The sequence below is a fragment of the Silurus aristotelis genome, assembly GCF_946808225.1.
Source record: "Silurus aristotelis genome assembly, chromosome: 3".
Lineage (NCBI taxonomy): Eukaryota > Metazoa > Chordata > Actinopteri > Siluriformes > Siluridae > Silurus > Silurus aristotelis.
This window is the reverse complement of record NC_139576.1, coordinates 35390359-35414327: the sequence shown is the minus strand read 5'-3', so window position 1 is coordinate 35414327 and position 23969 is coordinate 35390359. Positions and strand designations below refer to the sequence as shown.

General features: G+C 39.9%; 1 protein-coding gene and 1 long non-coding RNA gene across 3 annotated transcripts in view; one reads left to right on the top strand and one right to left on the bottom strand.

The window, feature by feature from the left end:
- Positions 1-23969, top strand: part of dnah7 (dynein, axonemal, heavy chain 7) — a 99851-nt gene that overhangs the window by 12288 nt on the left and 63594 nt on the right. For both annotated transcript variants that reach the window (XM_083537224.1, XM_083537225.1), the window contains exons 15-30: positions 16-237; positions 371-517; positions 662-982; positions 2161-2528; positions 4483-4669; positions 8135-8328; positions 11647-11845; positions 13599-13739; positions 13824-14036; positions 14174-14283; positions 14729-14897; positions 16651-16753; positions 17824-17951; positions 18647-18859; positions 21172-21270; positions 21682-21930. In XM_083537224.1, coding sequence (XP_083393350.1) covers positions 16-237; positions 371-517; positions 662-982; positions 2161-2528; positions 4483-4669; positions 8135-8328; positions 11647-11845; positions 13599-13739; positions 13824-14036; positions 14174-14283; positions 14729-14897; positions 16651-16753; positions 17824-17951; positions 18647-18859; positions 21172-21270; positions 21682-21930 — 3063 coding nt within the window. The remainder of the gene's footprint in view (positions 1-15; positions 238-370; positions 518-661; positions 983-2160; positions 2529-4482; positions 4670-8134; positions 8329-11646; positions 11846-13598; positions 13740-13823; positions 14037-14173; positions 14284-14728; positions 14898-16650; positions 16754-17823; positions 17952-18646; positions 18860-21171; positions 21271-21681; positions 21931-23969) is intronic.
- LOC310723857 lies at positions 96-14341 on the bottom strand. Its single transcript, XR_014532813.1, has 4 exons — positions 14231-14341; positions 13585-13734; positions 8237-8372; positions 96-231 (listed from the first exon to the last, which is right to left on the bottom strand). It is a non-coding gene; the product is annotated as an uncharacterized lncRNA (long non-coding RNA).

Genomic DNA, 23969 nt, shown 5'->3' with positions numbered 1-23969 from the left:
TCTCCCTCGCCATAGGCCTATATCAAGAAGGTTGAAGCTGAAGAGATGCCCAAACTGGAGCTCCAGCTCAGGGAATCTATGGATCGTCTCTGCTTCTTGGCTGGTTATGAGTTCTCTGCAGTGGACATAAGCCTTAACAAGAAGACGTTCCAGTGGCACATGCGCATGCCTTCCGTGTTTGACAGGCATAGAGAGATCGTAGAGGAGAAGACCGTACAGTTCCAGGATTTCCTTAAGGTAAAAAGAGAGAAGACCTGTACAGTTATCTCTAAACAACAGTGATCGCTTATTCAACACAGTAGAGAACATTATACACTGTGTACGCTCTTATGATCTGCAAGTCCTTAATCGCTTCAATTGTTGCTCGTAGTTGCGGTGCGAGAGGTTCCTGGAAGATCTGGAAGCCTACGCAAAGCAGGTGGAAGATTTTGCTTCTTTTGGCGATCTATCCGAAGTAAGCAGGTATCTTAAAAAGGCTCAGGCGCTCAATTCCAAGCTGGACACCGCCATGGAGAAGGTTAGTGCATGAAATCCAATTTGCCAAGTCTCATCAAAGCATTTTGGACATAAACACCAATGGTTCAAGGTTTCTTAGTCCATAGAAATGTTGTATTGTAGACCTCAATTACTCTTTTCACTTATTACGCTCCTTCTCTTAAAGATCGAGGGGTTCAACTTTGAGGAAGAAGTGTTTGGATGGCCCGTCTCCCAGTACCCCGTACGCAAGGAAGTTCAAGAGCAGCTGCTCCCATATCTTTGCCTGTACCAGACAGCTACCGAGTTTCAAACTGAGCACCAGCAGTGGCTTAACGGGCCTCTCACGTCCATCAACCCTGACAAGGTGGAGGCCAACATCAGTAACTACTGGCGCTCCCTCTACAAACTAGAAAAAGGATTTCAGGACTCGCCCAAAGCTCTTCACATCGCCGTTCAAGTCAAGGCTCAGGTGGAAGATTTCAAGCAGCACATCCCCTTAGTGCAGGTACGTAATTATCAAGGAGAACTAAACCACTTTATGGATCGACCCCTAAATTTTGATGTTATATTGTTATGCATAGATTTAAGGTGTTTCTTTGTGATGTAAAACAGTGACAATCCTGGAAAATAATTCATTGGATAAGTTTAAATGTCTCAATGTCTTACAGAAGTTCTAACCTACTCTAAATATTACCTGATTAGATTTTTACTCTCAAATTACTTAATACGAGGTGGTATAAAAAAGTTTCAAGATTAATGGTGCTAACTGGTGCTATTCTGACCACGTGCGTTGCCACGTCTGCGATTTTCATCACGGACAGCAAGTTAGAACGAAATGCAAACGTGAAATTCGTCATGAGAATGGGCAAATCTGCCACAAAGAGTTCAAGTTCTTCCGCTCTTGAAGTCCATCACTGGAATGTGACGAGAGATTAGGAAGACCTTTAACGAGATCAAACCAAAGAAAATGTCGAAACCGTTTGGCAACTTGTGCATGATGATCATCGGGGAACAATCCACATGGTCTCATTACCACACCCACGTTACTCGCCAGTTTTGTCTCCTGCAGACTTCGCCCTTCTTCCTAAAGCTCAAAGACTGTCGTTTTTGACACCATTGCAGAGGTCCGACCTGAATACCAGAAGGTGCTTGACACGCTTTAAAAAAAAAAAGACTTCCAGAACACATTCCAGAAGAACGCTGGGAGCACAGTGTTGCTGTGCAAGGGGACTATTTTGAAGGCGATAGTGTGTAAACATAGATAAATTAAGTACTTTCTTGTAAACAGAGAGTCTCAAAACTTTTTGATACCACCACATCATCTTCTTCTTCTTTTTCCGGCTTCTCCCATTGGGGGTCGCTACAACGGATCATCCGTCTCCATACCCCCTTGTCCTCTACATCTGCCTCATTTGGCTCATATGTTTGGAAATATTATGTGTCCCAAAGTTTTGTCCAAATATCCAGTCTAATAACAATTGAAATCTTGGAATATAATTTATTTAAATGATTCTTTAAATTTTAACGTTTTACTTTAATATCAGTCAAGAATTCACTGGTGAACAAAATGTAATACATCTTTGCTTGTCTGTATCTCAAGCAAACAGTGTTTTGTTTCTTCTTCTAAGAACCTCCTGTACTTGCATTACAATCCTTTCTTCAAACACATCTCCTCTCACACAGGTGCTGTGTAATCCAGGTTTGCGAGACCGCCACTGGGAGGCCATGTCAGCTATCGTGGCGTTCTCTTTGAAGCCTTCCGAAGAGGAGGCCTGCATTTCTCACTTCATTCCTCTGCACCTCGAGGCTCACTTGCCCAGCTTCGAGGGCATTAGCGAAGCTGCCAGCAAAGAGTACTCACTGGAGAAGGCAATGGAGCGCATGGCTGGTGAATGGGCAGACATGACGTTCAAACTGCTGCCCTACCGTGAAACCGGCACGTCCATTTTGTCCTCGGTGGACGAGATCCAGATGCTCCTGGACGATCATATAGTCAAGACGCAAACGATGCGTGGCTCGCCCTTCATTAAACCATTCGAAACTGCGATACGGTAAAAGTTTTTAAGGCAATTTACACACAGAGCAAGTTTACGAAAGGGGAAAAAAATTAGCTTGGCTAACATCACTATTCATTGGCAAGATACAGCGAGGCTCTGGGTTTAAATGTTCTGCAGGTGTAAAGCCTGAAGCAAGGGTTTTAACGTTGAAATAATGGATGGATGATACCAAAAGCCAAGGATTATTCACACAGAGATATACAGTGAGGAAAATAAGTATTTGAACACCCTGCTATTTTGCAAGTTCTCCCACTTAGAAATCATGGAGGGGTCTGAAATTGTCATCGTAGGTGCATGTCCACTGTGAGAGACATAATCTAAAAAAAAAAATCCAGAAATCACAATATATGATTTTTAAACTATTTATTTGTATGATACAGCTGCAAATAAGTATTTGAACACCTGTCTATCAGCTAGAATTCTGACCCTCAAAGACCTGTTAGTCTGCCTTTAAAATGTCCACCTCCACTACATTTATTATCCTAAATTAGATGCACCTGTTTGAGGTCGTTAGCTGCATAAAGACACCTGTCCACCCCATACAATCAGTAAGAATCCAACTACTAACATGGCCAAGACCAAAGAGCTGTCCAAAAAAAACTAGAGACAAAATTGTACACCTCCACAAGGCTGGAAAGGGCTACGGGGAAAATGCCAAGCAGCTTGGTGATAAAAGGTCCACTGTTGGAGCAATCATTAGAAAATGGAAGAAGCTAAACATGACTGTCAGTCTCCCTCGGACTGGGGCTCCATGCAAGATCTCACCTCGTGGGGTCTCAATGATCCTAAGGAAGGTGAGAAATCAGCCTAGAACTACACGGGAGGAGCTGGTCAATGACCTGAAAAGAGCTGGGACCACCGTTTCCAAGGTTACTGTTGGTAATACACTAAGACGTCATGGTTTGAAATCATGCATGGCACGGAAGGTTCCCCTGCTTAAACCAGCACATGTCCAGGCACGTCTTAAGTTTGCCAATGACCATTTGGATGATCCAGAGGAGTCATGGAAGAAAGTCATGTGGTCAGATGAGACCAAATTAGAACTTTTGGGTCATAATTCCACTAAAAGTGTTTGGAGGAAGAAGAATGATGAGTACCATCCCAAGAACACCATCCCTACTGTGAAGCATGGGGGTGGTAGCATCATGCTTTGGGGGTGTTTTTCTGCACATGGGACAGGGCAACTGCACTGTATTAAGGAGAGGATGACCGGGGGCCATGTATTGCGAGATTTTGGGGAACAACCTCATTCCCTCAGTTAGAGCATTGAAGATGGGTCAAGGCTGGGTCTTCCAACATGACAATGACCCAAAGCACACAGCCAGGATAACCAAGGAGTTGCTCTGTAAGAAGCATATTAAGGTTCTGGCTTGGCCTAGCCAGTCTCCAGACCTAAACCCAATAGAGAATCTTTGGAGGGAGCTCAAACTCCGTGTTTCTCAGCGACAGGCCAGAAACCTGACTGATCTAGAGAAGATCTGTGTGGAGGAGTGGGCCAAAATCCCTCCTGCAGTGTGTGCAAACCTGGTGAAAAACTACAGGAAACATTTGATCTCTATAATTGCAAACAAAGTCTACTGTACCATATATTAACATTGACTTTCTCAGGTGTTCAAATACTTATTTGCAGCTGTATCATACAAATAAATAGTTTAAAAATCATATATTGTGATTTCTGGATTTTTCTTTTAGATTATGTCTCTCACAGTGGACATGCACCTACGATGACAATTTCAGACCCCTCCATGATTTCTAAGTGGGAGAACTTGCAAAATAGCAGGGTGTTCAAATACTTATTTTTCTCACTGTATGCACTACAAAACTTTAATGACTAGATCCTGCTTTGTATCTAATCTAAACCTACTGTCATTTACTGTTCTGTTCTCCTGATTGCCAAATAAGTCTCTGGTTGGTTAAAGGGATGGAACTATTTGTTTTTGTGTTGTAGAGAATGGGAAAGCAAGCTGTTGCTACTGCAGGAGATTTTAGATGAGTGGCTGAAGGTGCAGTCCACATGGCTCTACCTGGAGCCCATTTTCAGTTCTCCAGACATCATGGCTCAAATGCCCGAGGAGGGGCGCCGCTTCATGACTGTGGATAAAACCTGGAGGGACACCATTAAGCAAGTCAGCCTGGTAAGTCATTATTGTTTCGTAGTGTAGTACCTCACTGCAGGCATAGAGATATGTGTTTGTCTTAGGACTGGGGGAGGAAACCGGAGCACTTGGATTAAACCCTTGAAGCAGGGGGAGAACGACATGGTTTAGCGTTTCACATATTTACTTTGCATATTCAGAGTTGGTTGAACCTCACCTCTGCACTGTGTGGGTGTGGAGTTTGCAGGTTCTTCCCTTGGTTTAAAGGGGGGATTCCTATGGGTACCCCGGTTTCCTCTGAGGTCCTAAGAAATGTCTTGTAGGTTGACTGGCATTTCCAAGTTGCCTGTAAGCTGTGTATGGGTTAGTTTTTGTGCAGGACTGTTTTTACTCAATTTCTGTGTCCCACTCCCATGATTTTTGTTTCTACTCCCATCTGCGCCTGCAAACATTCTGTCACAGCTTTTAAAGATTGTGTAAAAATATACACAAATGTCAGGGCTGAAGTAAAATAAAGCAATGCTAATGTAAAGCACCGCACATGACAAACACCTTGGGATTTTTTTTATTAGCCTTAACTCTAACTTATAAACAACTTTCAAAGAAAACCTTACAACTAGCTCTGCATGACTGCGCCCAAAGCGCCCGTTCTCGCGAGATTTCAGGAGTTACTAATCCCAATGCTGCCCTCTAGTGTGTGTGTACATATATTATCTAGTGTGTGCTCCGGAATGTCATGGTACCCCGAACAGGGTGTACCCTGTTTTTTTTACGGGGGCAGATTTAAAGCTCACCATTAGGAAAAGAGTTATGAAAACCATATGGATGATTGCCTTGCCTTATCACTCGAAAAAAGGCAGAGAAAAAAATCATGGTTGTAGCCATTGATCCCAAAATGACATGATATTTCTCTTGATATTATGCTCTGTCTGTGTAGAAATAAATTGCATGTCATGCCAAATGAGAACATACTCAGGCTATTGATAGGGGTTACGTGCACTAATCAGTCTTGCTTTACTGTCTCTTCTGGTCTGTCACTGTCTCTCTCACACACACACACAGCACTACTCATTTCGACACTCTGAAGGGTGCAATTCTCAGCTGCGGTGAAACGAGACACGTCGATAACCTGTTTTTGCACGACAGACCAAAATGATAATAATAAAATGCCATAGGCCGGCGCCATCAAATGGAAATTATAGATTTCGTCTGGAGGCCTCGACCCTGGCACGTCATCGAGAAAACGAGGAATGAGGAGGCGTTGAAGTTTTTTTTTTTTTACTTTAGATATCACATGATATCAGTGACCACCTGACTTATTTTCAGCCAGGGATGAACAACTGAAGCGCAGAAATCGATAAGACGGATGAGATTCGATCATGTCGTACAGCAGATGTAGATATTGTACTGGAAAAGTGCTTTAATTGATTGCGTTTTTACTTCATTACACCTTCAGAGTTGAAATCATGAACTTGCAAGATCGCAATCTCCACATGGTGTCTCTCTTTATCCATCGTTTTCCTTCCTGGACATGTAGGCGCTCTATCTCTCTCTCTCTCTCTCTCTCTCTCTCTCTCTCTCTTTCTGTCTTTCTCTTTATACATATGAACAGGCAACACCCGTGTTTAAATACACAAGACTCTTTGGAACGCATCCTGTTTATTAAGTCTTGTCTGAAAAAGCCTACGATCGCACCGCAAAGCTAAAAAAGGGTGCCTTTTTTTTTTTTTAAACCCGTTTCTCAAAAGGGGAAGACAAATTAAATGAGTTTGGAACGAAATAGGAAATGAAGGAAAAAAAAGTCCTGTTTTTTTAACCTCTATAACGAGAGCCTCATTATGGGTAAGAGGTCTTAAGGAGAAGAAAAGGAAAAAAAAGGAAAATTTTGTCAATGCTTCGATAGAATTTTATTTCTTCATTAAAAAAAAAAAAAAAAAAAAAATTGTGGGTTTTTGTATAGCCGCTCCAGGGTAATAAAAACAGGTCTCCTATCTCGCCTCTTCACAATCCCTTTCATTAGAATCACCTTTCCGGTGCCAAAAAAGAAAAGAAAAGAGGTGATTTAGAAGAGGCTTTAGGTTATTACTATCTCTTCATTACCCAGTCAAAGAATCCCTTTTTCAGACAAACCGTCTTTCATCCCAAAAGTGATGATTAAACTTCAGAAATCTCGCGCGAAGGCTCCGACTCCGATCCACCCAGACGTGCTTAATAGAAAATCAATAGCAATCAGAATTCGAAGGCTCAGGGGCCAATTATTAGTTTCTTTTAAACTTCAATGGACCGAGCTCACACAGAGTGTGAGACAAAAGCAGGGCAGATAGGAAGGAAGTGCTTCTAATTGTTTGCTTTGTCTCGGATAAAGGACAGACCTTTAATTCAACCTTTCGCACACACTCTGGATTGAATTAGTTTACCTTTGTTGTGCTTCCCCCCCCCCCCGCACTTGAAAGCAATGCATGTGAGAAAGGAGTGTCCTAAATTGATGGTGTCGGTCTGTTTCATCTCTTGAAACGACCGATACCTTGTACGAGCTGTCAGGCTTCACAATAATTGAAAGAAAAAAAACAAAACAAACGATTATAAAATCGATTATAATGCTGTATTCTGGCATTGCAACATGCTTTTGTGATATTTCAAAAATCCAGGCGAGAAAGCTTTGATGTCTACGCTTAATCATCGGCCTTCATTATTTCGACGCTACAAAAACGGCACCACTAGAAATTCTAAAATAATTAGAGTAGATACATGATGTACTGCACAGACGGATTGCACCATTTCTAAACCAGGGATAAGCCACATTTTAATATTTCGATATCCGGACATGGCTCTTGAGCATCACCAGGCATAGGGACGTTTTTGCTGGTTACAGTTTTTCTTAGTTGCTTTGGAGCATTTCTTGAAATCATCCTTGATATTTGAATGCATTTCTCAAAACAATTCGTACAAACAGCACAACAAAACGAATTTTCGAGTTCGTGTGCAGAACATGTTCGTGTTAATGTCTGTTTGGAGAAATGCGCCAAAGCAACTAAAAAACAAGGAACCCTATACTCTTCTGTTCATTATAGTTCCATTGTTGAGGTTATCAGCTGTTCACTGATGGAGATTTTGAATGCCAAAGTGTTATCTACCATCTCCAATAACCTCAGAGTAACCCATTCTCAGCTTTACTGAATGGTTTCCAGTTGAAGAGAACTCAATCCAGAAGAAGGGTAACATGAATCAGGCAGGTCCTAAAGTAAAGAAATGGGATGGGAACACCTATAAGCTACATTTGATGGAATATAAATGTGTAGATATAATACATAAACTATATCCAGATATGAATATTTCAATATTTTAGTCAAATCCTGGACCATGAAATAATGAACTGTATTGTTGAGGCCAAACAATTTAGCAAATTTCTAGAAATCTTATGAAAATCAATCATCAGATTTACTGCTGTAGAGCAAACCAGGTTTTCATGGTGTTTCTGAAGTAATTTTGTCTTTTTGGCTTTAGGACAAGCACGTCTTAGCTGTGGTGGCCATTGAGAAGATGTTAGAGAAGCTCAAGAAGAGCAATGAGTTCCTGGAGCTCATCTTAAAAGGCCTAAACAAGTACCTGGAAAAGAAGAGACTCTTCTTCCCACGCTTCTTCTTTCTGTCCAACGATGAGCTGCTGGAGATTCTCTCTGAGACCAAAGATCCAACCAGGTACAGGGATCCAAATCCAGTTTGGTTTGGAGGAAAAGAAAAAGCTACAATAAAAATAAACCTTTTTTTTTATATTTAAATTCTTTATTTTTTTGGATTTCACTATTTTCTAGCAATTTAAAAAAAAAAAAGAGAAAGAGTTTATAAGCTAAGTTGAAACCATCTACTGGAATGCTTCCAGTAGAACTACATCCTACAGTTATAAGCACCAATAAAAAACGATCAATTTTTTATTCAACTTGGGAGCACAATCGTGTTGGAAAATTATAATTAAACCCTGGCAGAGAAATCAAACCATATTAAATTAATTTAGAGATCAGTGCAGATCAGATTTTTCTGGCAGACTTTAGTTGGAGTTTGAAGACTTTCCTAAAGAAAAAGAAACATTGGTGTTTTTACAAGATGCACTGTAATGACAAAAGAATTGGGACACTTTCCAGCCATATTTGGTTCTTCTCCGAACTGTTGCCACACAATTGGAGGCACATCATTGTAAAGGATGCTTTTGGAGGTGGTAGCATTAGAGTTTCTCGTCACTAAAACTGCCAAAGCCAAACCTGTTTCAGCATGATGACAATCCTGTACCAGTTCAATGAAGAAATGGTTTACATGGGTTGGCGTGAAAAATCTCCTGCTGTAGCGCCCTCACATCGATCCTATTGGGATGAACCGGAACACTGAATGAACCCCAGGCCTCCTCATCAGTACCTGACTTTACTAACACTCTTGTGGCTGAATGAGCAAAAATCAAGTAGAACATCTTTCCAAAAGAGTAAAGGTTCTTATAATAGCAAATGGGGATTGATGTGTAATTAGTAGTTTGAAAAGCACATACCAATCTTATGCTTAGGCATCCACAAACCTTTGCTCAGAGCAGACAAAACGCAGGTATTGTATACTTGGGGTAAACATGGGGGTTTGGTTCAAATTGCAGAACAGAATATTCTGATTTGTGTGTACTTTTATTATACGTCCAAAAACCTTAACTCATTTTTTTCCTTTACACAAAAAATGACCTCATTTTTGCGACTTAGAATAAATGAAACTTGACTTCATCAACAGCTTGAAACCAAATTGCTGGATCAGGAACCCTGCAGCTTAAGCCAAAGAGCCTTTTTTGTGAAGCTAATGTAGATATTAGGTAAGGAGCTTTTTTTATGTAAGCGGCTAATTTAGAAAGGAACGTAAACTCTGCTACAGTAGTTTTGATAGAACTAAATCTCGGAAAGTGATTCTAAACATTTAGTTGGCTTCGAAAGGAACCTAAACTTGTCAACAGTTTCAAATAAATATCACTGTAGTTCATACAGTAGCTAGCTTGAGCTAATGAGAGAATGTAAACTCATGGTTAGTTTGGAGAGAGAGCTACTTTTGAAGGAAAAAGTTGTGGATGGCTAGTTTTTGGAATATCAGTAGTAGAATTTTGGGCAATTTTCTCATTTACCAGACCAGTAAATCATTAAAACCATTAAAAGTGTCATGTTTTTGGGCAATTGGTTTTTGCCTGAGTGTAGCGAGGAAAAATCTGGACAGGTTTAATAGCGACCTTTTAACTTAAATCAGTTTTATAGGTCATTAATGAAATAAAGTATCTTGGATTATGTTGACACTAATAGGTGTTTGTTTGAAAAATTTATAGAAATTAGGAATGAAAGTGAATGATGTCTATTCATCCCTGATGATGAAGCCTGGGGGCGACTGTGGCAAGGAAAAACTCCTTTAGACGGTATGAGGAAGAAACCTTAAGGGGAACCAGACTCAAAAGGGAAACCCATCCTCATTTGGGTGAGATCAAGAGTGTGATTATAAATCTTAGAAACCATTCAAAACACTCAATAGCTAGCAAACTATCTAGATTTTACATTTTTAAGCCGTGCAGTCTGTTTCTCCAACACGGCACAATGTTTAACCAAAGTGTGTTTATCCACAACCCGTTTTAAATCCACAGTAGGACCAGAGGAGCAAGGACACTTGAAAAGCAATTTAGCTTGTGCTTGGCCCTGTAAAAAAAAAAAAAAAAAAAAAAAAAAAAAAGAGAAAAAACTCTTACTGTGGGAATTTAATTATAGAAACTCTTTTCCATATGACATTCCAGCCTACGTCCTATAGCGCGACTCTCTTGAGCAAAGCCCCGGCCGATTCTTGTCTTATTTCACCCGAGGTATTTGTTTAATAAATAACGCATGCGCCGACACGTGGACATTTACTTCCGCGAATACCAAAATCCCTTCTTTTTTTTTTTCCACTCGTGCTCTTGCTTGATTGTGCTCTTTTCCTTACACTCATTTATCTCTCTTTCTATCACACACGCACACACACACGTGAGCATTATCCTTTTGTCCTCCAAGTCGTTCATTTCTTCAGAGAATTGATCCAAACCCAGTGTTTTATAGAAAGCAAAATGTGTTGCAAATCTATCAGGGGGGAAATTGTGCTCAAAGGGGACTGAATGATGAAAAAGCTACTGTGCTTTAAAGTACAACAGAGTTGACACACAGCGTTCACGTAGCAAAGAGTCACTATGGGTTCGCAAAAATGGAAGAGTTAATTGGATTGACGTCCATGTGAATTCTTTTTATATTCGCTCCTAATAATAGTAATATTTATAATATTGCACACTACGTCTGTCTATTCGTGCTACAGCAGAGCGCCTGGGTGACGTTTCCTTACTTTCACAGCATTTATAAATGAGACATCCAGGAATGGCTTGGAATCTGTATTCAGTTTTGCTTATAATTTTGATATATATGAAGTGGTATCAAAAACACCTTCACCTTTAAAATAGTTCCCATGCACAGCAATTTAGAGTTCCTGCCACTCCTAAAAAGTGTCCTGGAAGTCTTCATTGTGCTAAAACAGTGCCCTTTGAGCTGAATCGTCATCTTCAGGAAGAGAGCGAAGTCTGCAGGAGACAAATCTGGCAAGTAGGTTGGGTTCATGTTGTTTGAAACTCACGTGTGAGGAGATCTTGGTCACAGGGTACACACGAGGTCAGAATAGCAGACGTTGGTAGCGCACATGGTCGGAATAGCACCAGTCACACAGCTCCTGATGTACACGCAACGATGTCTTTTGGCACACTGACATATGAAGGTCGGTGCTCCCTGTGACTGTGTGAGCGTGCAGCCTCGTGCTGCCATCTGTTGGCGTGTTACAAAACTAGTCTAAAACTTTGTATATAAATAAATTTTTTGTTTTATACATATATATATATATATATATATATATATATATATATATATATATATATATATATATATATATATATATATATATATATATATATATAAATAATTCCTCTGTTACAAATCCCTCCAGAGTGCAGCCACATTTGAAGAAGTGTTTCGAGGGCATCGCCAGTGTCGTGTTCACAGATGTCCTGGACATCACACATATAAAGAGCAGTGAGGGTGAAGTGGTGGAGCTGCTGGACATCATCTCCACTTCTAAAGCTCGTGGCCAGGTCGAGAAATGGCTTCTTGAGCTGGAGAGTGGCATGCTCAATTCCCTACACAAGGTGCTATGCAATTTCACTCGGGATTGATTCCTGTACCCTTAGGAACCTATGAATCTGTTCAGGTCCAAAGAAAGAAAATAAAGTGCATTGTACTACATATCATGTCCCTTCTTTAGGTCCTTATTTAATTTTTTCTGTTATCTAGACAAAAATGGATCATAAACAGAACATAATGTGTAATTAATGTAATACATGCGTTATAGATGTTAGTCTCTGGTATACCACAGCACTGTTCCATTCTCAAATTTGATTGGCTGGGAGGTTACCTAATTCTATCTTGCGCTAGTCAGAGCTCGCAACTTGCATCTGTAGCAAACTGCACAAGCTCAAATATATTTGCGGGGATTTAATAGGTTTTTCTTTTAATTCCACAACAGCTAACAGAAGATACACTTCCAAGGACATTGACAAGAAGTTCTTTTCTTGTTATTTTCAAGAAAAGATACACAATGCGGAAAAGTCGGCCAAATCTGTTTGAAACAGTTGTTAAGCTTTTTCAATGAACCGTTAACACTACGTTTTCCTTCTCTTAGAATTTGCACAAAAACAAACAATTTGCCTCCACAGGAAAACCATAATGCACAGAAAAAAATTAAAAAAATTGCAAGGCAAACCCCTGGTCATAATTCTTGTATCGCTTGTATCTTGTATCGCATATCCCAACCGGTTCTTATTCCAGTTGACATTTTAGATTTTTGTTTAACTGTACATTATTATACATAAGAGACAATTTCCCACAATGTCTGAGGCACACAATTGTATTGGATGCCTTTACTTGCAGTAGCATGAAATTTTCACTTCACTTCAACCAGGAAACCCAAACCTGTTCCAGCATCGCAATGCTCCTGTGCACAAAACCTGTTCTGTGAAGATATGCTTTCAAAGGGGTGGAGTGAAAGATCTTGATTGGCCTGCTCTAGAGTTTTGACCTCAACCCTATTGGGATGAATTGAAACCCTGAGTGCATCCCAGGGTTCCTACATGAGGACCTGAGTTTTAATAATGTCCTTGTGGCTAAAATCTAGTGGAACGCCAATGGGGATTAAATGTGGAATGGAATGTTCATAAACCACATCAATCTTATAGTCAGGTTAAAATAAGCACTTCAGATTATAGAAACATGACAAAATGACCTCAAGAGTCATACATCACACCACGTTACAATAACACGTCAACAATTAATAAGACTTTTTGGTATTTGCCATAAGTACCATCGTTAAAGCGAACTTATTCAACGTTGCAATTTTCAGGCAAAAGGTATAGAATATATTCCTCAAAACTTACTCCATCACAAGTTAAAAGGTCGCCAATTGCAATACGACTTCACAAAGTCTTCGAGTACCTGATTTAAACAGTGCTTGAGAGTTTTACGCTGATTGCGGTTTAATTTGCGTAAAAAACTAATCAAATTGTACACCTCAACGCTGCATTACCAACATTAAGATCAACGAAACAGCTTCTTCAACTTGCCAGAATAAAATAGAGATTTTTAAAGAAAGTTGTAAAGCGATCTTTCAGAAAAGTTATCTTTGATTAACCAATAAAATTTCAGTACGGTGTCACAAATTAAAAGAAAGCATTAATATTCAATTAACAAATAACATAGAATGTAAATCATTTAAGAAAAGGTCAAAACAAATTTTTAGAGCTGACTGACTAATGTAATTCTCATTGGAGTAGAAAGTACATACTGTATAGTAAATTTGAATTTACTAAGTACTTTAAATCAAATACTTTACCTCACTGTTTACAGGTGATCGCCGAAGCGATCGAGGCGTACCCTAAAGAGTTGCGGGTGAACTGGGTGCGAGCCTGGCCAGGTCAGACGGTATTGTGTGTCTCTCAGGTGTACTGGACCAAAGACATCCATGAAGCCATAGCAACAGGACCTCAGGTCATATAAAAACCACAATTATCTATCAAATTGTAATTCTTTAACGACAATGTAGACAAAATTTCTGCTTCTTTTCTTTTTCAGGCCCTGGAAGCTTATTTGCATCAGAACAACACTCAGATCGAGGACATAGTGGCGCTCGTACGCGGGAAACTGTCCAAACAGAACCGAGTGACTCTGGGCGCGTTGGTGGTGTTAGACGTGCACGGCCGTGATGTCTTGGCTTCGCTCGTGCACAAGGGCGTGTGCGACGAGAACAACTTCGAGTGGCTCAGCCAGCTCCGATATTACTGGCGTGTAAGTGTGTGAATATGCCGTATATGCAATATGTTTGGAATCAATATTCGAATACATGGTGATGGAAGAAGTACACCAATCATGTAGTTGAGAAAGTTGAGGTAAAATATGACACAAATATATGATGACTTTTGCAGGAGAACCAGCTTCAGACCAAAATGATTAATGCCGGCCTGGATTATGGCTATGAGTACCTGGGGAACACTCCACGTCTGGTCATCACCCCTCTCACAGATCGATGCTACAGGTCAGGAGAATTTTATGCTTAGCCCGACTCCTATGGTGCACCCGTATGTCCTTCATGTACCTCTGTTTCTCTTAAAAACTCTGAAAATACATGAAACAGGAAACAGACAGGAAACAGGAAATCAACATGATTTCTCCCCAAACTGTCAACACAAAGAATGTCTATGGAATTGGAACACCTCATTTACATCAGTACCTGAATAAGCACAAATATTATAACTGAACATAGCAACTAAATGTGGTATCTTGTGGTCTAAATAGTGTGGGTGTGGCAAACCTATATTTTCCAAGTAGAATGAAGGTTGATATGACAAGAACTAAACCTGGAATTGGATATCCAAGAAGAATACACATACAAAAATTATGGTCAGGTGTCCATGTAATATGACATTGAATGAATATTGTTTTAAAAATGGCTTAAAAACAAGAAACTTGCCTGTTTTTAGAACCCTGTTCGGCGCACTGCACTTGCATTTAGGAGGAGCTCCTGAGGGTCCAGCAGGTACAGGGAAGACCGAGACTACTAAAGATCTGGCCAAAGCTGTGGCTAAACAGTGCGTCGTGTTCAACTGCTCTGACGGCCTTGATTACATCGCCCTGGGGAAGTTCTTCAAGGTCAGCCACGTTTAGCAGATCGTATTGTAAAAACGTATTTGTATTTTTATTTATATTTCTACATTTTTCTTATTGTTGTGTGACAGAGAAACCGATGGTAATTGTGCTTTTATATCTGAAAAAGAAAAGATTATTGAATTTGCACTCTTACGTTACAGTAGATTTTTTGTATTATTATTATTTTTTTTAGAAGGCTAAAAATTCAAGTTAGCAAGAAAATGAAAAGGAGTCCAGGGATAGAGGAGCTCGGGCTCATTTGTATGAAGATGTACTTTAGGTGAAGTTCAAGAGACGGTGAACAAAAGCTAGGAACGAACATTTGGCAGTTGCCATGGCGACGGGGTCCGGCTCGTTTGACTACGAATCCAGAGGTGTAAAAACTAGAGCGGGGGGCTAACAGCCGCTATGGATCATAGACAGGCGGTTTATTCAGATGGAGCTCATCAGACTTGGGTGTTTACCTGGAAACACTTGATGGTGGATTGTGTGTGTGTGTGTGTGTGTGTGTGTGTGTGTGTGTGTGTGTGTGAGAGTGCAACTTAAAAGGTGCATTCAAACTCATTCAATTACATAAACCACATCAAAAGTTCTTTGCTAGCAAAAATTGTGCCTTTAATCACGTTATTAATTAGCACATACACTTGGGTATGAAACGTAGCCTGCATCTTCTCGAACGCTTGCTTCTGACACTCCAAAGCAGCATGATCATAAAACGAGTGAGACAAGTAAGAGACCATGACCAGCTGGTTGCGTTTTACTGCTTTGAAATGATTTCATCTTCAGCAACAAGCTTTTAATGCGAAATATAATCCAGCCCAAGCGTTTCTGAATCGCCGTACGAGATCATAGATCAGTACGATATACATACACACACACAATATTGCCAAAAGTATTGGGTCACCTGGTCATCTGGAGTGGACCTGGTCATCTGGAGTGTCATCTGCTTTGTCACTGCACCTAAATCCTATTGAACTGCGCTGGAATGAACTGGATTGCAAGAAATTAATTTCCCAAAATTGCCCTATTCATGCTAAGAAAGTATATTTCAATGAAAATAAAGTGGAACATCTGGACATTTATACATTTGTTTGGTCAAAGTAAATATCATTCGACATGACCGTGTTTGTTGCATAGAAGCAACATGCAGGGGTCTCTAAAAAACCATAAACCACACTTTTGTGGAAAGATTGGGTTGAGGATAAAGATGGGTTCCCTTTTAAATCAAGGTTTCTTCCTCATATCATTTCATGGAGTTGTTCCTCACCAGCGGCTCGCTCATTAGAGATAAATGTACTGCATGAGGACAAATTTTGACATTTAAAAAGTATATTTGTCATCTATTTATCTCTGTGCAGCTGCTTTGGGACAGTATTGTTAAAAGCGCTATAGAAATAACATTGAATAAAAAAAAAAAATTTAATTGCTGACTCGTCTCTATTCTCTTTATATGCAATTCAATGCTGACTGGTTTAGGAAAGCAAAGAAAGAAAAGGAGAAGACGCAAATTCGGTTACTTTCAAAGCATTGCTAAAACATTATATGCGAGTTGAGACGTAAATGAGACATACCGTATATATAGCTTACCAGATGCTTGTGAATACTTGTTTTTCCTTTTTTGAGAAATATATCAACCGTCATCACAATCGAGGAAAAGAAAAACGAGTCTCTGTAACCTTCATTTCCGTTCTAAAAGACTTCACTTGTTACAATAGAATTATTTTTTTCTCCGATCGAATTCATCTGCTTCTCGTAGGGCCTGCTGTCCTGTGGCGCGTGGGCATGCTTTGACGAGTTCAACCGCATCGACCTGGAGGTGCTGTCTGTGGTGGCGCAACAAATTCTCACCATTCAGAGAGGTGTGTGTGTGTGTGTGTGTGTGTAACGTCTTTCTACAGTACATCCTACATGATCAGACCTGCACAATCTGGACAGGGTCAGTAAATGCAACACTATTCTTTATATTAAGTTTTAATTATATCGATATCCTCATTAGAAGAAAACTTTCCATGGACCATCTGTGTGGCGCCGTTCTGGGCACTAGGCGACGTTTCAAAATAGACGTAACAGGAATTTAAAAAAATAGAGGTCATGACGCCCCATTTAACGCATTTCTCTGGGAGCTTTTAGTGATTTGATCTCCTTCGGCTGCTGTTCTAAAAGGATATTATGAAGGAAAACGAGAGCTAATAGCAAGAATGTCATGCTGATTGTTCACTCGCTTTTGGTTCATGGGTAATTTAATTCACTTAGCACACCTTTTACATTTTGGGTTTTGTGTCCAAAGTAAAAAATACCATGAGGATACTTTCAAAATCTTGCATTTGCCATCTAGGCCTTCAGTGGTGTCCTACCTGAACCTCTTAATGCCATCACTATGACTCCACGTCTATAGAAACCTAGAAAGTCTCCTTTCACTGGAGCCACAGATGGACCACCTGCATACATCATCTCAAGCAAAAAACATCAATAATTTTTCAAATGCATGAAGTTTTTCCTTTGGATTTAAAATAAAGGCAAATTGTGTGTTTGTGCAAATTCTACAGGACCAGCAAAGAAAAAAAAAGCATGTACGGTTCATGAAAAAACTTAACAACCGATTTAAACCGTTTGGCTAAACTTTCCTCACGATGTAAGTGTATCTGCGACCAAATCAATTTCTTCTCCTTTGTCAGTCAAAGGAATATATTTCAGCTCGTGCAGTTTGCTACAGATGCGGTTTGCGAGCTCTGAATAGTGCGCTCTCTGACCATCTGCTCAAACGCGACTGGACACCTGTTAGAGGGCCTTGTTCATTTCTGCTGTTCTTATGGCAATACGTGAAGCGATTCACTGACCAATAAATGTACACATGGCATTACATAAAGTCTGCATATAGTTGATAAATCATTTCTAAATCCATATTAAAAAAAACCTTGTCGCCTCATAGGGATCGCAGCTCATGCTGAGATGCTGATATTCGAGGGCACGGAGTTGAAACTCAACCCATCCTGTGCCGTCTTCATCACCATGAACCCGGGATACGCCGGACGCTCGGAACTCCCTGATAACTTGAAGGTACCATCATCATTTTTAACAGCCTTATTTATATATATATTATTATATGAGTTTTGCTCAAGGGCCCGAGAGTGGCAGTTTAGAAGAAATGGGATTTGGACTCACGCCCTTTTTGATCTGAAGTCCTAACCTGAAATCCTAACATCCTAATCACCTTCCCCATAAACATTCAGAAGTCATTTATAACCATCCGTTACATGAAACACCTCCCAGACCGCCCTTTCACATCATTCACAGGTCGAAGATCCTCCACAAAGTGGAGCTCAAACTTCTGGTGGTAATATTGGAGGTATACGGAGACGGGGGGGGGGACGCGAAACGGGTGCATGCGGCGCGTTGCACAATTGGCGCCCGTACAAATTGTTTTCCCACCAGACTTCCTGGAGTAGCAGGGGTCCTCGACTCAATTAAAATTTTAGCGGATTAGCGCGGTTTAACTTTTACTGGATTAACAAGGTTCAATCTCTGAGTCGTAGAAGCGCCGAAGCTTTGAAAAGCAATTCTGTTTTTAAGTGTTTTTTTTTTTGTGTGTGTGTGTGTGTCGGATTTTAATATTGTTGTGCTATGAGTTTGCTATTTTGGATGAGTAATCTATTATATAAAATAAACAGAATACGAGTAATGGGGTGCCAAACTCATTCTGCCAGATTTCAATACCAAGTGCAAAAAACACATCTTCGAAATCTCTGACCCAGGCCCTGTTCCGCACTGTGGCCATGATGGTTCCTGATTACGCCCTGATCGCCGAAATCGTGCTCTACTCCTGCGGTTTTGTAACGGCTCGTCCACTTTCGGTGAAGATCGTCGCCACGTATCGCCTCTGCTCTGAGCAGCTGTCCTCTCAATGCCACTATGATTATGGTATGAGGGCCGTCAAATCCGTCCTGACTGCCGCTGGAAACTTAAAGGTAAGCCAAGTTCATTAGGAAAGTCTTCTAGTTTTCTCCTGTACACTCAGTATCCCATAATGAAAGTGAAAACAGAATTCTATAAAAGTCTGTATGTTTTTTACACTGACGAGACCTGAGATTCACTTGAAAATGGACTCGGGTGCCTCCCAATTCTCTTGATCGTTGAGATGATTAGAGTCCAATGAGATGAATAGAGTCCAAAGTTTATTGATTGAACATTATTTGGAAAGATGCACACCTCTCTATAAAAAGCCTCGCAGCTAACAATGGGTATCAGAGCAAAAAAACAGGCCATGAGGATTGATGCAAGACACAGATCTCGGGAAGTCGACAAGAACATTGCTGGTGCATAAAAGATTCCCAAAAGTACTACAGCCTCCTCCATTCTCAAAAGGGAAGAAAACCGGGACTCTTTTAAACCTGGCCAAAATGAGCAACCGGGGTAGACAAGACTTAGTAAGAGAGATGACCAAGAACACAAGATGGTGACTGACTGAGCTCTGGAGATCCTGTGTAGAAGTGGGCTAAAGATCACAAGCATTACTGCAGACCTCCACCGATCTAGACTTTTTGGCAGAGTGGCTAGACGGAAGCCCAGTTGGCAACTTTTTTCCACCCACATTTTGGCTTTAAAGTGATTCTGGATGCTCAGGACATGTAGACGCTGTCAACTTACATGCATTTTGACTTATTACATTTTATTTGCATTGCATTTTTTGTCCCAAAGCAGCTTTACAGGTAACTAGATTACTAAATCATATATTTGTCTTATTTGTTTATCCCGAATGCTCAACTGACAATGGGGAGGGAAGAAAATCCCTGAGAGAGTTCCTTTCAAGAAACCTTGAAAGGAACTAGACTCAAAAGGGTGACACCAAATGTCTATTTATTGTAGCTATAGTTTATTCATTGTGACATTTACAATCATTGTAGCGAAATGTTTCTATTAATTCTAGTTACAATCCCCCTTTCTGGTTCTATGCGGGTGCAGACAAATAAAATAGAATATAATTATTATATATAATATTATTCATCACGTTTATTTTTCAATGCTGATTTTTGAGACTTTTAGAAAATTAACATAAAAAATAATAATCATTATATATATATATATATATATATATATATATATATATATATATATATATATATATATATATATATATATATATATATAAAATGACCTTATAATTATAATCTTAAAATTATTATTGAACCATCATTGCATCTTGGTAAAAAAATGTAAATAAATATTTGAATAAATAAATTAATGACTTTTAACCATGAGACTATTCCCTTCAGAGGTTTACTGAAAACCTTGAATATTTATATATATATTTGAATATTTATTATTTTTTATTTTTGTTAACATTCAAATTATTTACTGTTTTTTTTCTTGCTATGGACCTGATGACAATCCCCCCCCAAAGACAACGTTCTGCTTCTGTGGATTCATCATTTGCATTGTTTATTCTTGCCTTCATCTTCTAGCTGCCTTTGATGAATGTTAGGGGATTTGCATTCGTTTGTTTTTCAGTGCGTGTTTGTCTTTGCCAAGTGTTTCACGTTCCACAAAGGCATTACACGAATCAACCTTGTTCTTACTGTCTTCTGAAAGCCAGTTCCTCCTTAAAGTTTATAAAGTCATCAGGACATTAGATGCAGCAAAAGGAGAAAACGAGGGTTTGTGCTGCATCGGAAAAAAAGTTTCTTTCTTAAATCCAAACAAAAAAAAGGAGGATTCTTTGGTTTTTTGGATCTACGTGGACGTGCAAGTAAAAAAACAAACAAAAAAACCCCACTACAAACTGGTCTATTGATGACATTTACATTTATTGCATTTTCGTGTTGCTTATTTTTGCAAAGCAGCAAAAATCTGGATGAGAAATTGTTCCTGGCCTCAAAACTTTTCCATTTAATTTTTCCATTTCAGCAGATTCTTTTTATTCAGCGTCCCAAAGAAAACCCCCCAAAAAACTAATGCCCACCTGCCATTTGGATGCCAATTAGTTTTTGGGACTGCACTCGGGACCGAACCTTTTTGTCCTGTTGCTGAAAGACTTGCGGAGCTCGGCGCCTCCTGGGCTCGACTTGTAAATGGCAGCGATGGTAAAGTAAAAAAAAAAAATCGCAAGAGGAGTGTGTGAATGAGACTTTTCCCCGGAAGACATCAAAGAGTTGTATGTGTGATGATGCTTTTACTTCGATGGCAACCTCGAGGGTTGCCCTTTCCTTTCCTTTCTTTATTTCTTCCTCTTGCCCTCTCGCACATTATTATTTATTTCTTTTTGTTGTTTTAAATGTCACAGCTGAAGTTTCCGGAGGAGAACGAGGACATTCTACTGCTGAGGTCCATCATAGATGTGAACCTTCCCAAATTTTTGGCCCACGATCTGCCACTTTTTGAGGTAAAAAGAAAGATGCCTTAGACTGTGAAGTAAAGGCCTATCTATCTATCTATCTATCTATCTATCTATCTATCTATCTATCTATCTATCTATCTATCTATCTATCTATCTATCTATCTATCTATCTATCTATCTATCTATTTTTGTGTTATCTAGTTTGGGGATAGATGAATGGATAGATGGATGGATTTGTAGATATTTTAACATCCCATTCCATATTTAATCCATATTTAATAGTTTTTCTGTTAGAATAACCTCCACTCTTCTGGGAAGATGTTTTACTAGATTTTTAAGTTTGCTTGTGGAGATTTCTGGTCATTCTGTAGCTCTATAAAATCCCACTCAAGATCTTCTATTCCATCCCATGTAAAGAATTACTTTCCCCCCTTTTGTTGTGCTAAACCCCACTAGGGAATCACATCCGATCTTTTTCCGGGGGTAAAACTCCCCAAACCGGACTACAGCATCCTGCTGGACGCCATTAAGGAGAACAGTGACAGGATGAACCTGCAGGTGACCGACTTTTTCGCCGAGAAGATCCTGCAGGTTTTCGAGATGATGATCGTGCGCCACGGCTTCATGCTGGTAGGAGAGCCGTTCGGAGGGAAGACGAGCGCCTATCGAGTCCTCGCCAACGCCTTGAACGACATCTGCGAGAAGGTAGCGCTTTTCTCTTCTTCCTTCTGCCCAGAAATACAACAAAGAAATGTTGCCTTGGTTTGTTTAAATCCAATTTTTGTATTAATGCAAAATAAAATTGTCTATAAAAGGATGTGCATTTGAGATTTGGACTTGGAATCTGCCATTTGCATTCAAATCTTCTGACAAGTGCATTAAAATCTGTATTAGTTTGGTTCTCCAAATATTCACACCTGTATCTAATAAAGGTGAAGCCCGAACCGGATCTTTTCCCCTCGTGCAATATGAAACTGTGAAAAACCCACCAGGCATTTGACAGTTTTAAAACTCCAGCACTGTTAGCAAGGAGGGTGGACTCTGGATCTGGCAATTTCTCAGTCTCAACCACTCGAACCCATAGTCAAATTCATCCCGCACTCCAATTCCATGCAGGAATAAGTTTGTTTCTACCTGCCTATAATGTCTTCCAATGGGTTAATTTGTTATCTTCAATTATATACAGTGTAAAAAGTAACAATAACATTTACGCCATTTGGCAGACGACCCTTACAACAGAGCGACTTACAACAGAGAAGTTGATGGTTAAGGGCCTTGCACACTCGTGACCTTCCGATCCAAAATCTAGTGCCTGAAACACTGACGTACCAAGTCCTACGTGAGCTTATTGGAGCCTTCATGACAGAAACGAGGCCAAAACTAAGGATGACTACAATATAATCTTGAACATCGTCTTTGTGTATACATTTGCATCTATTTTAATCATATTATCTGATCATTCCATAGAATTTCATCTTTTTTTTTTTTCACAACTCTAGTGTAGATTTGCCTGTGCGCTTGGTTTCATTATCCATTTAAAAGTCTATAAAAGGATAGGCTAGAATATTCTTTGAGAAGAACCAGACTCCAAAAGAAACCCATCCTCATCACCGAATGTCCATTCATTACAATTCCATCATAGTTGAGGTCTGATGTTCAGTGATGGGAGCGCAAGTTGCTCAGTAACTTCATGGCTGTTGAGGTGGAACCGTTCCCACGTGTGAGTGGTTTTCACCGCTACACACAGCTACAGCCATGTGCCATTATCCTCAGCTGTAAAACCGAAGCTCATCCATATAACCATTTCTGATTTCTTTACCACATTGCATCATTGTCTGCACGTCAGTCTAGTCATTCCAAATAAACCACAATGCCCAGAAATAAATCTGATCTCAACAACCAATATAGAAGCGTCTGTCCGTGCCTGCGAACGCAGGATAGGGCCCTCGTCTCAATCATCTGCCATGTTGTTAAATTCGATTTGTAATTTTTTTTTTCTCAAACCGAGCCCAGATTTCAAATAACTCCATTTCTCAAATAGATGTAGACCGATGATCCACACTCACACCCACACACACCACATTTCACATCGCCTTGACCTCAAAAAGAATTTCAGAGAACGAGCCAAAGCAGTGCAAGCGTAATAACCCGCATGTCAAGAGACATAAAATGCAGATTCGGTACATGAATCTCAAGCAGCGCTGCTCTCTTGAAGTCGGCCCACTTTCAAGTCGAGTTCATGAAAAACTGAAGCGCAGGAAGTCGGTACAAATAAGATTAATGATCGGAAAGGCGTACGTGGCGCTCGTGGTTGCAGCTCGTCATTCAGCTACTAATTTACTAATTGGCTGGAGAGCTTTAATTTCCAGTTTACAAAAGAATGATTTTCCTTTATTGTAATTAAAATATTCAAGCACGTTTCACCAAGATGGTGCCAAAATTTGACCAAAAATAAGATCTAAGATCCTACTTGTGTAGATGAAACACAAAGAAAGCCAAGAGTGAAGAATAAAACCAGAGTCTGCAGAATAAATATGAATCTTGGTGGTGTTCATGGGTCAGAACGTCGAGGTGGTTAAGGTCATGAGTCCCACAGCCCCGAACCGCCACTTAAGTCATAGCAGATTTGTCAAAGAAACGCTTTCCTTCATGTCTAAAAACAATGGCAGGAATATATAAATGAATAATAAGCTGAGAACATTTGCACCAAGGGTGAAGGGCTTTGCTCATGGGCCCAACAGCTT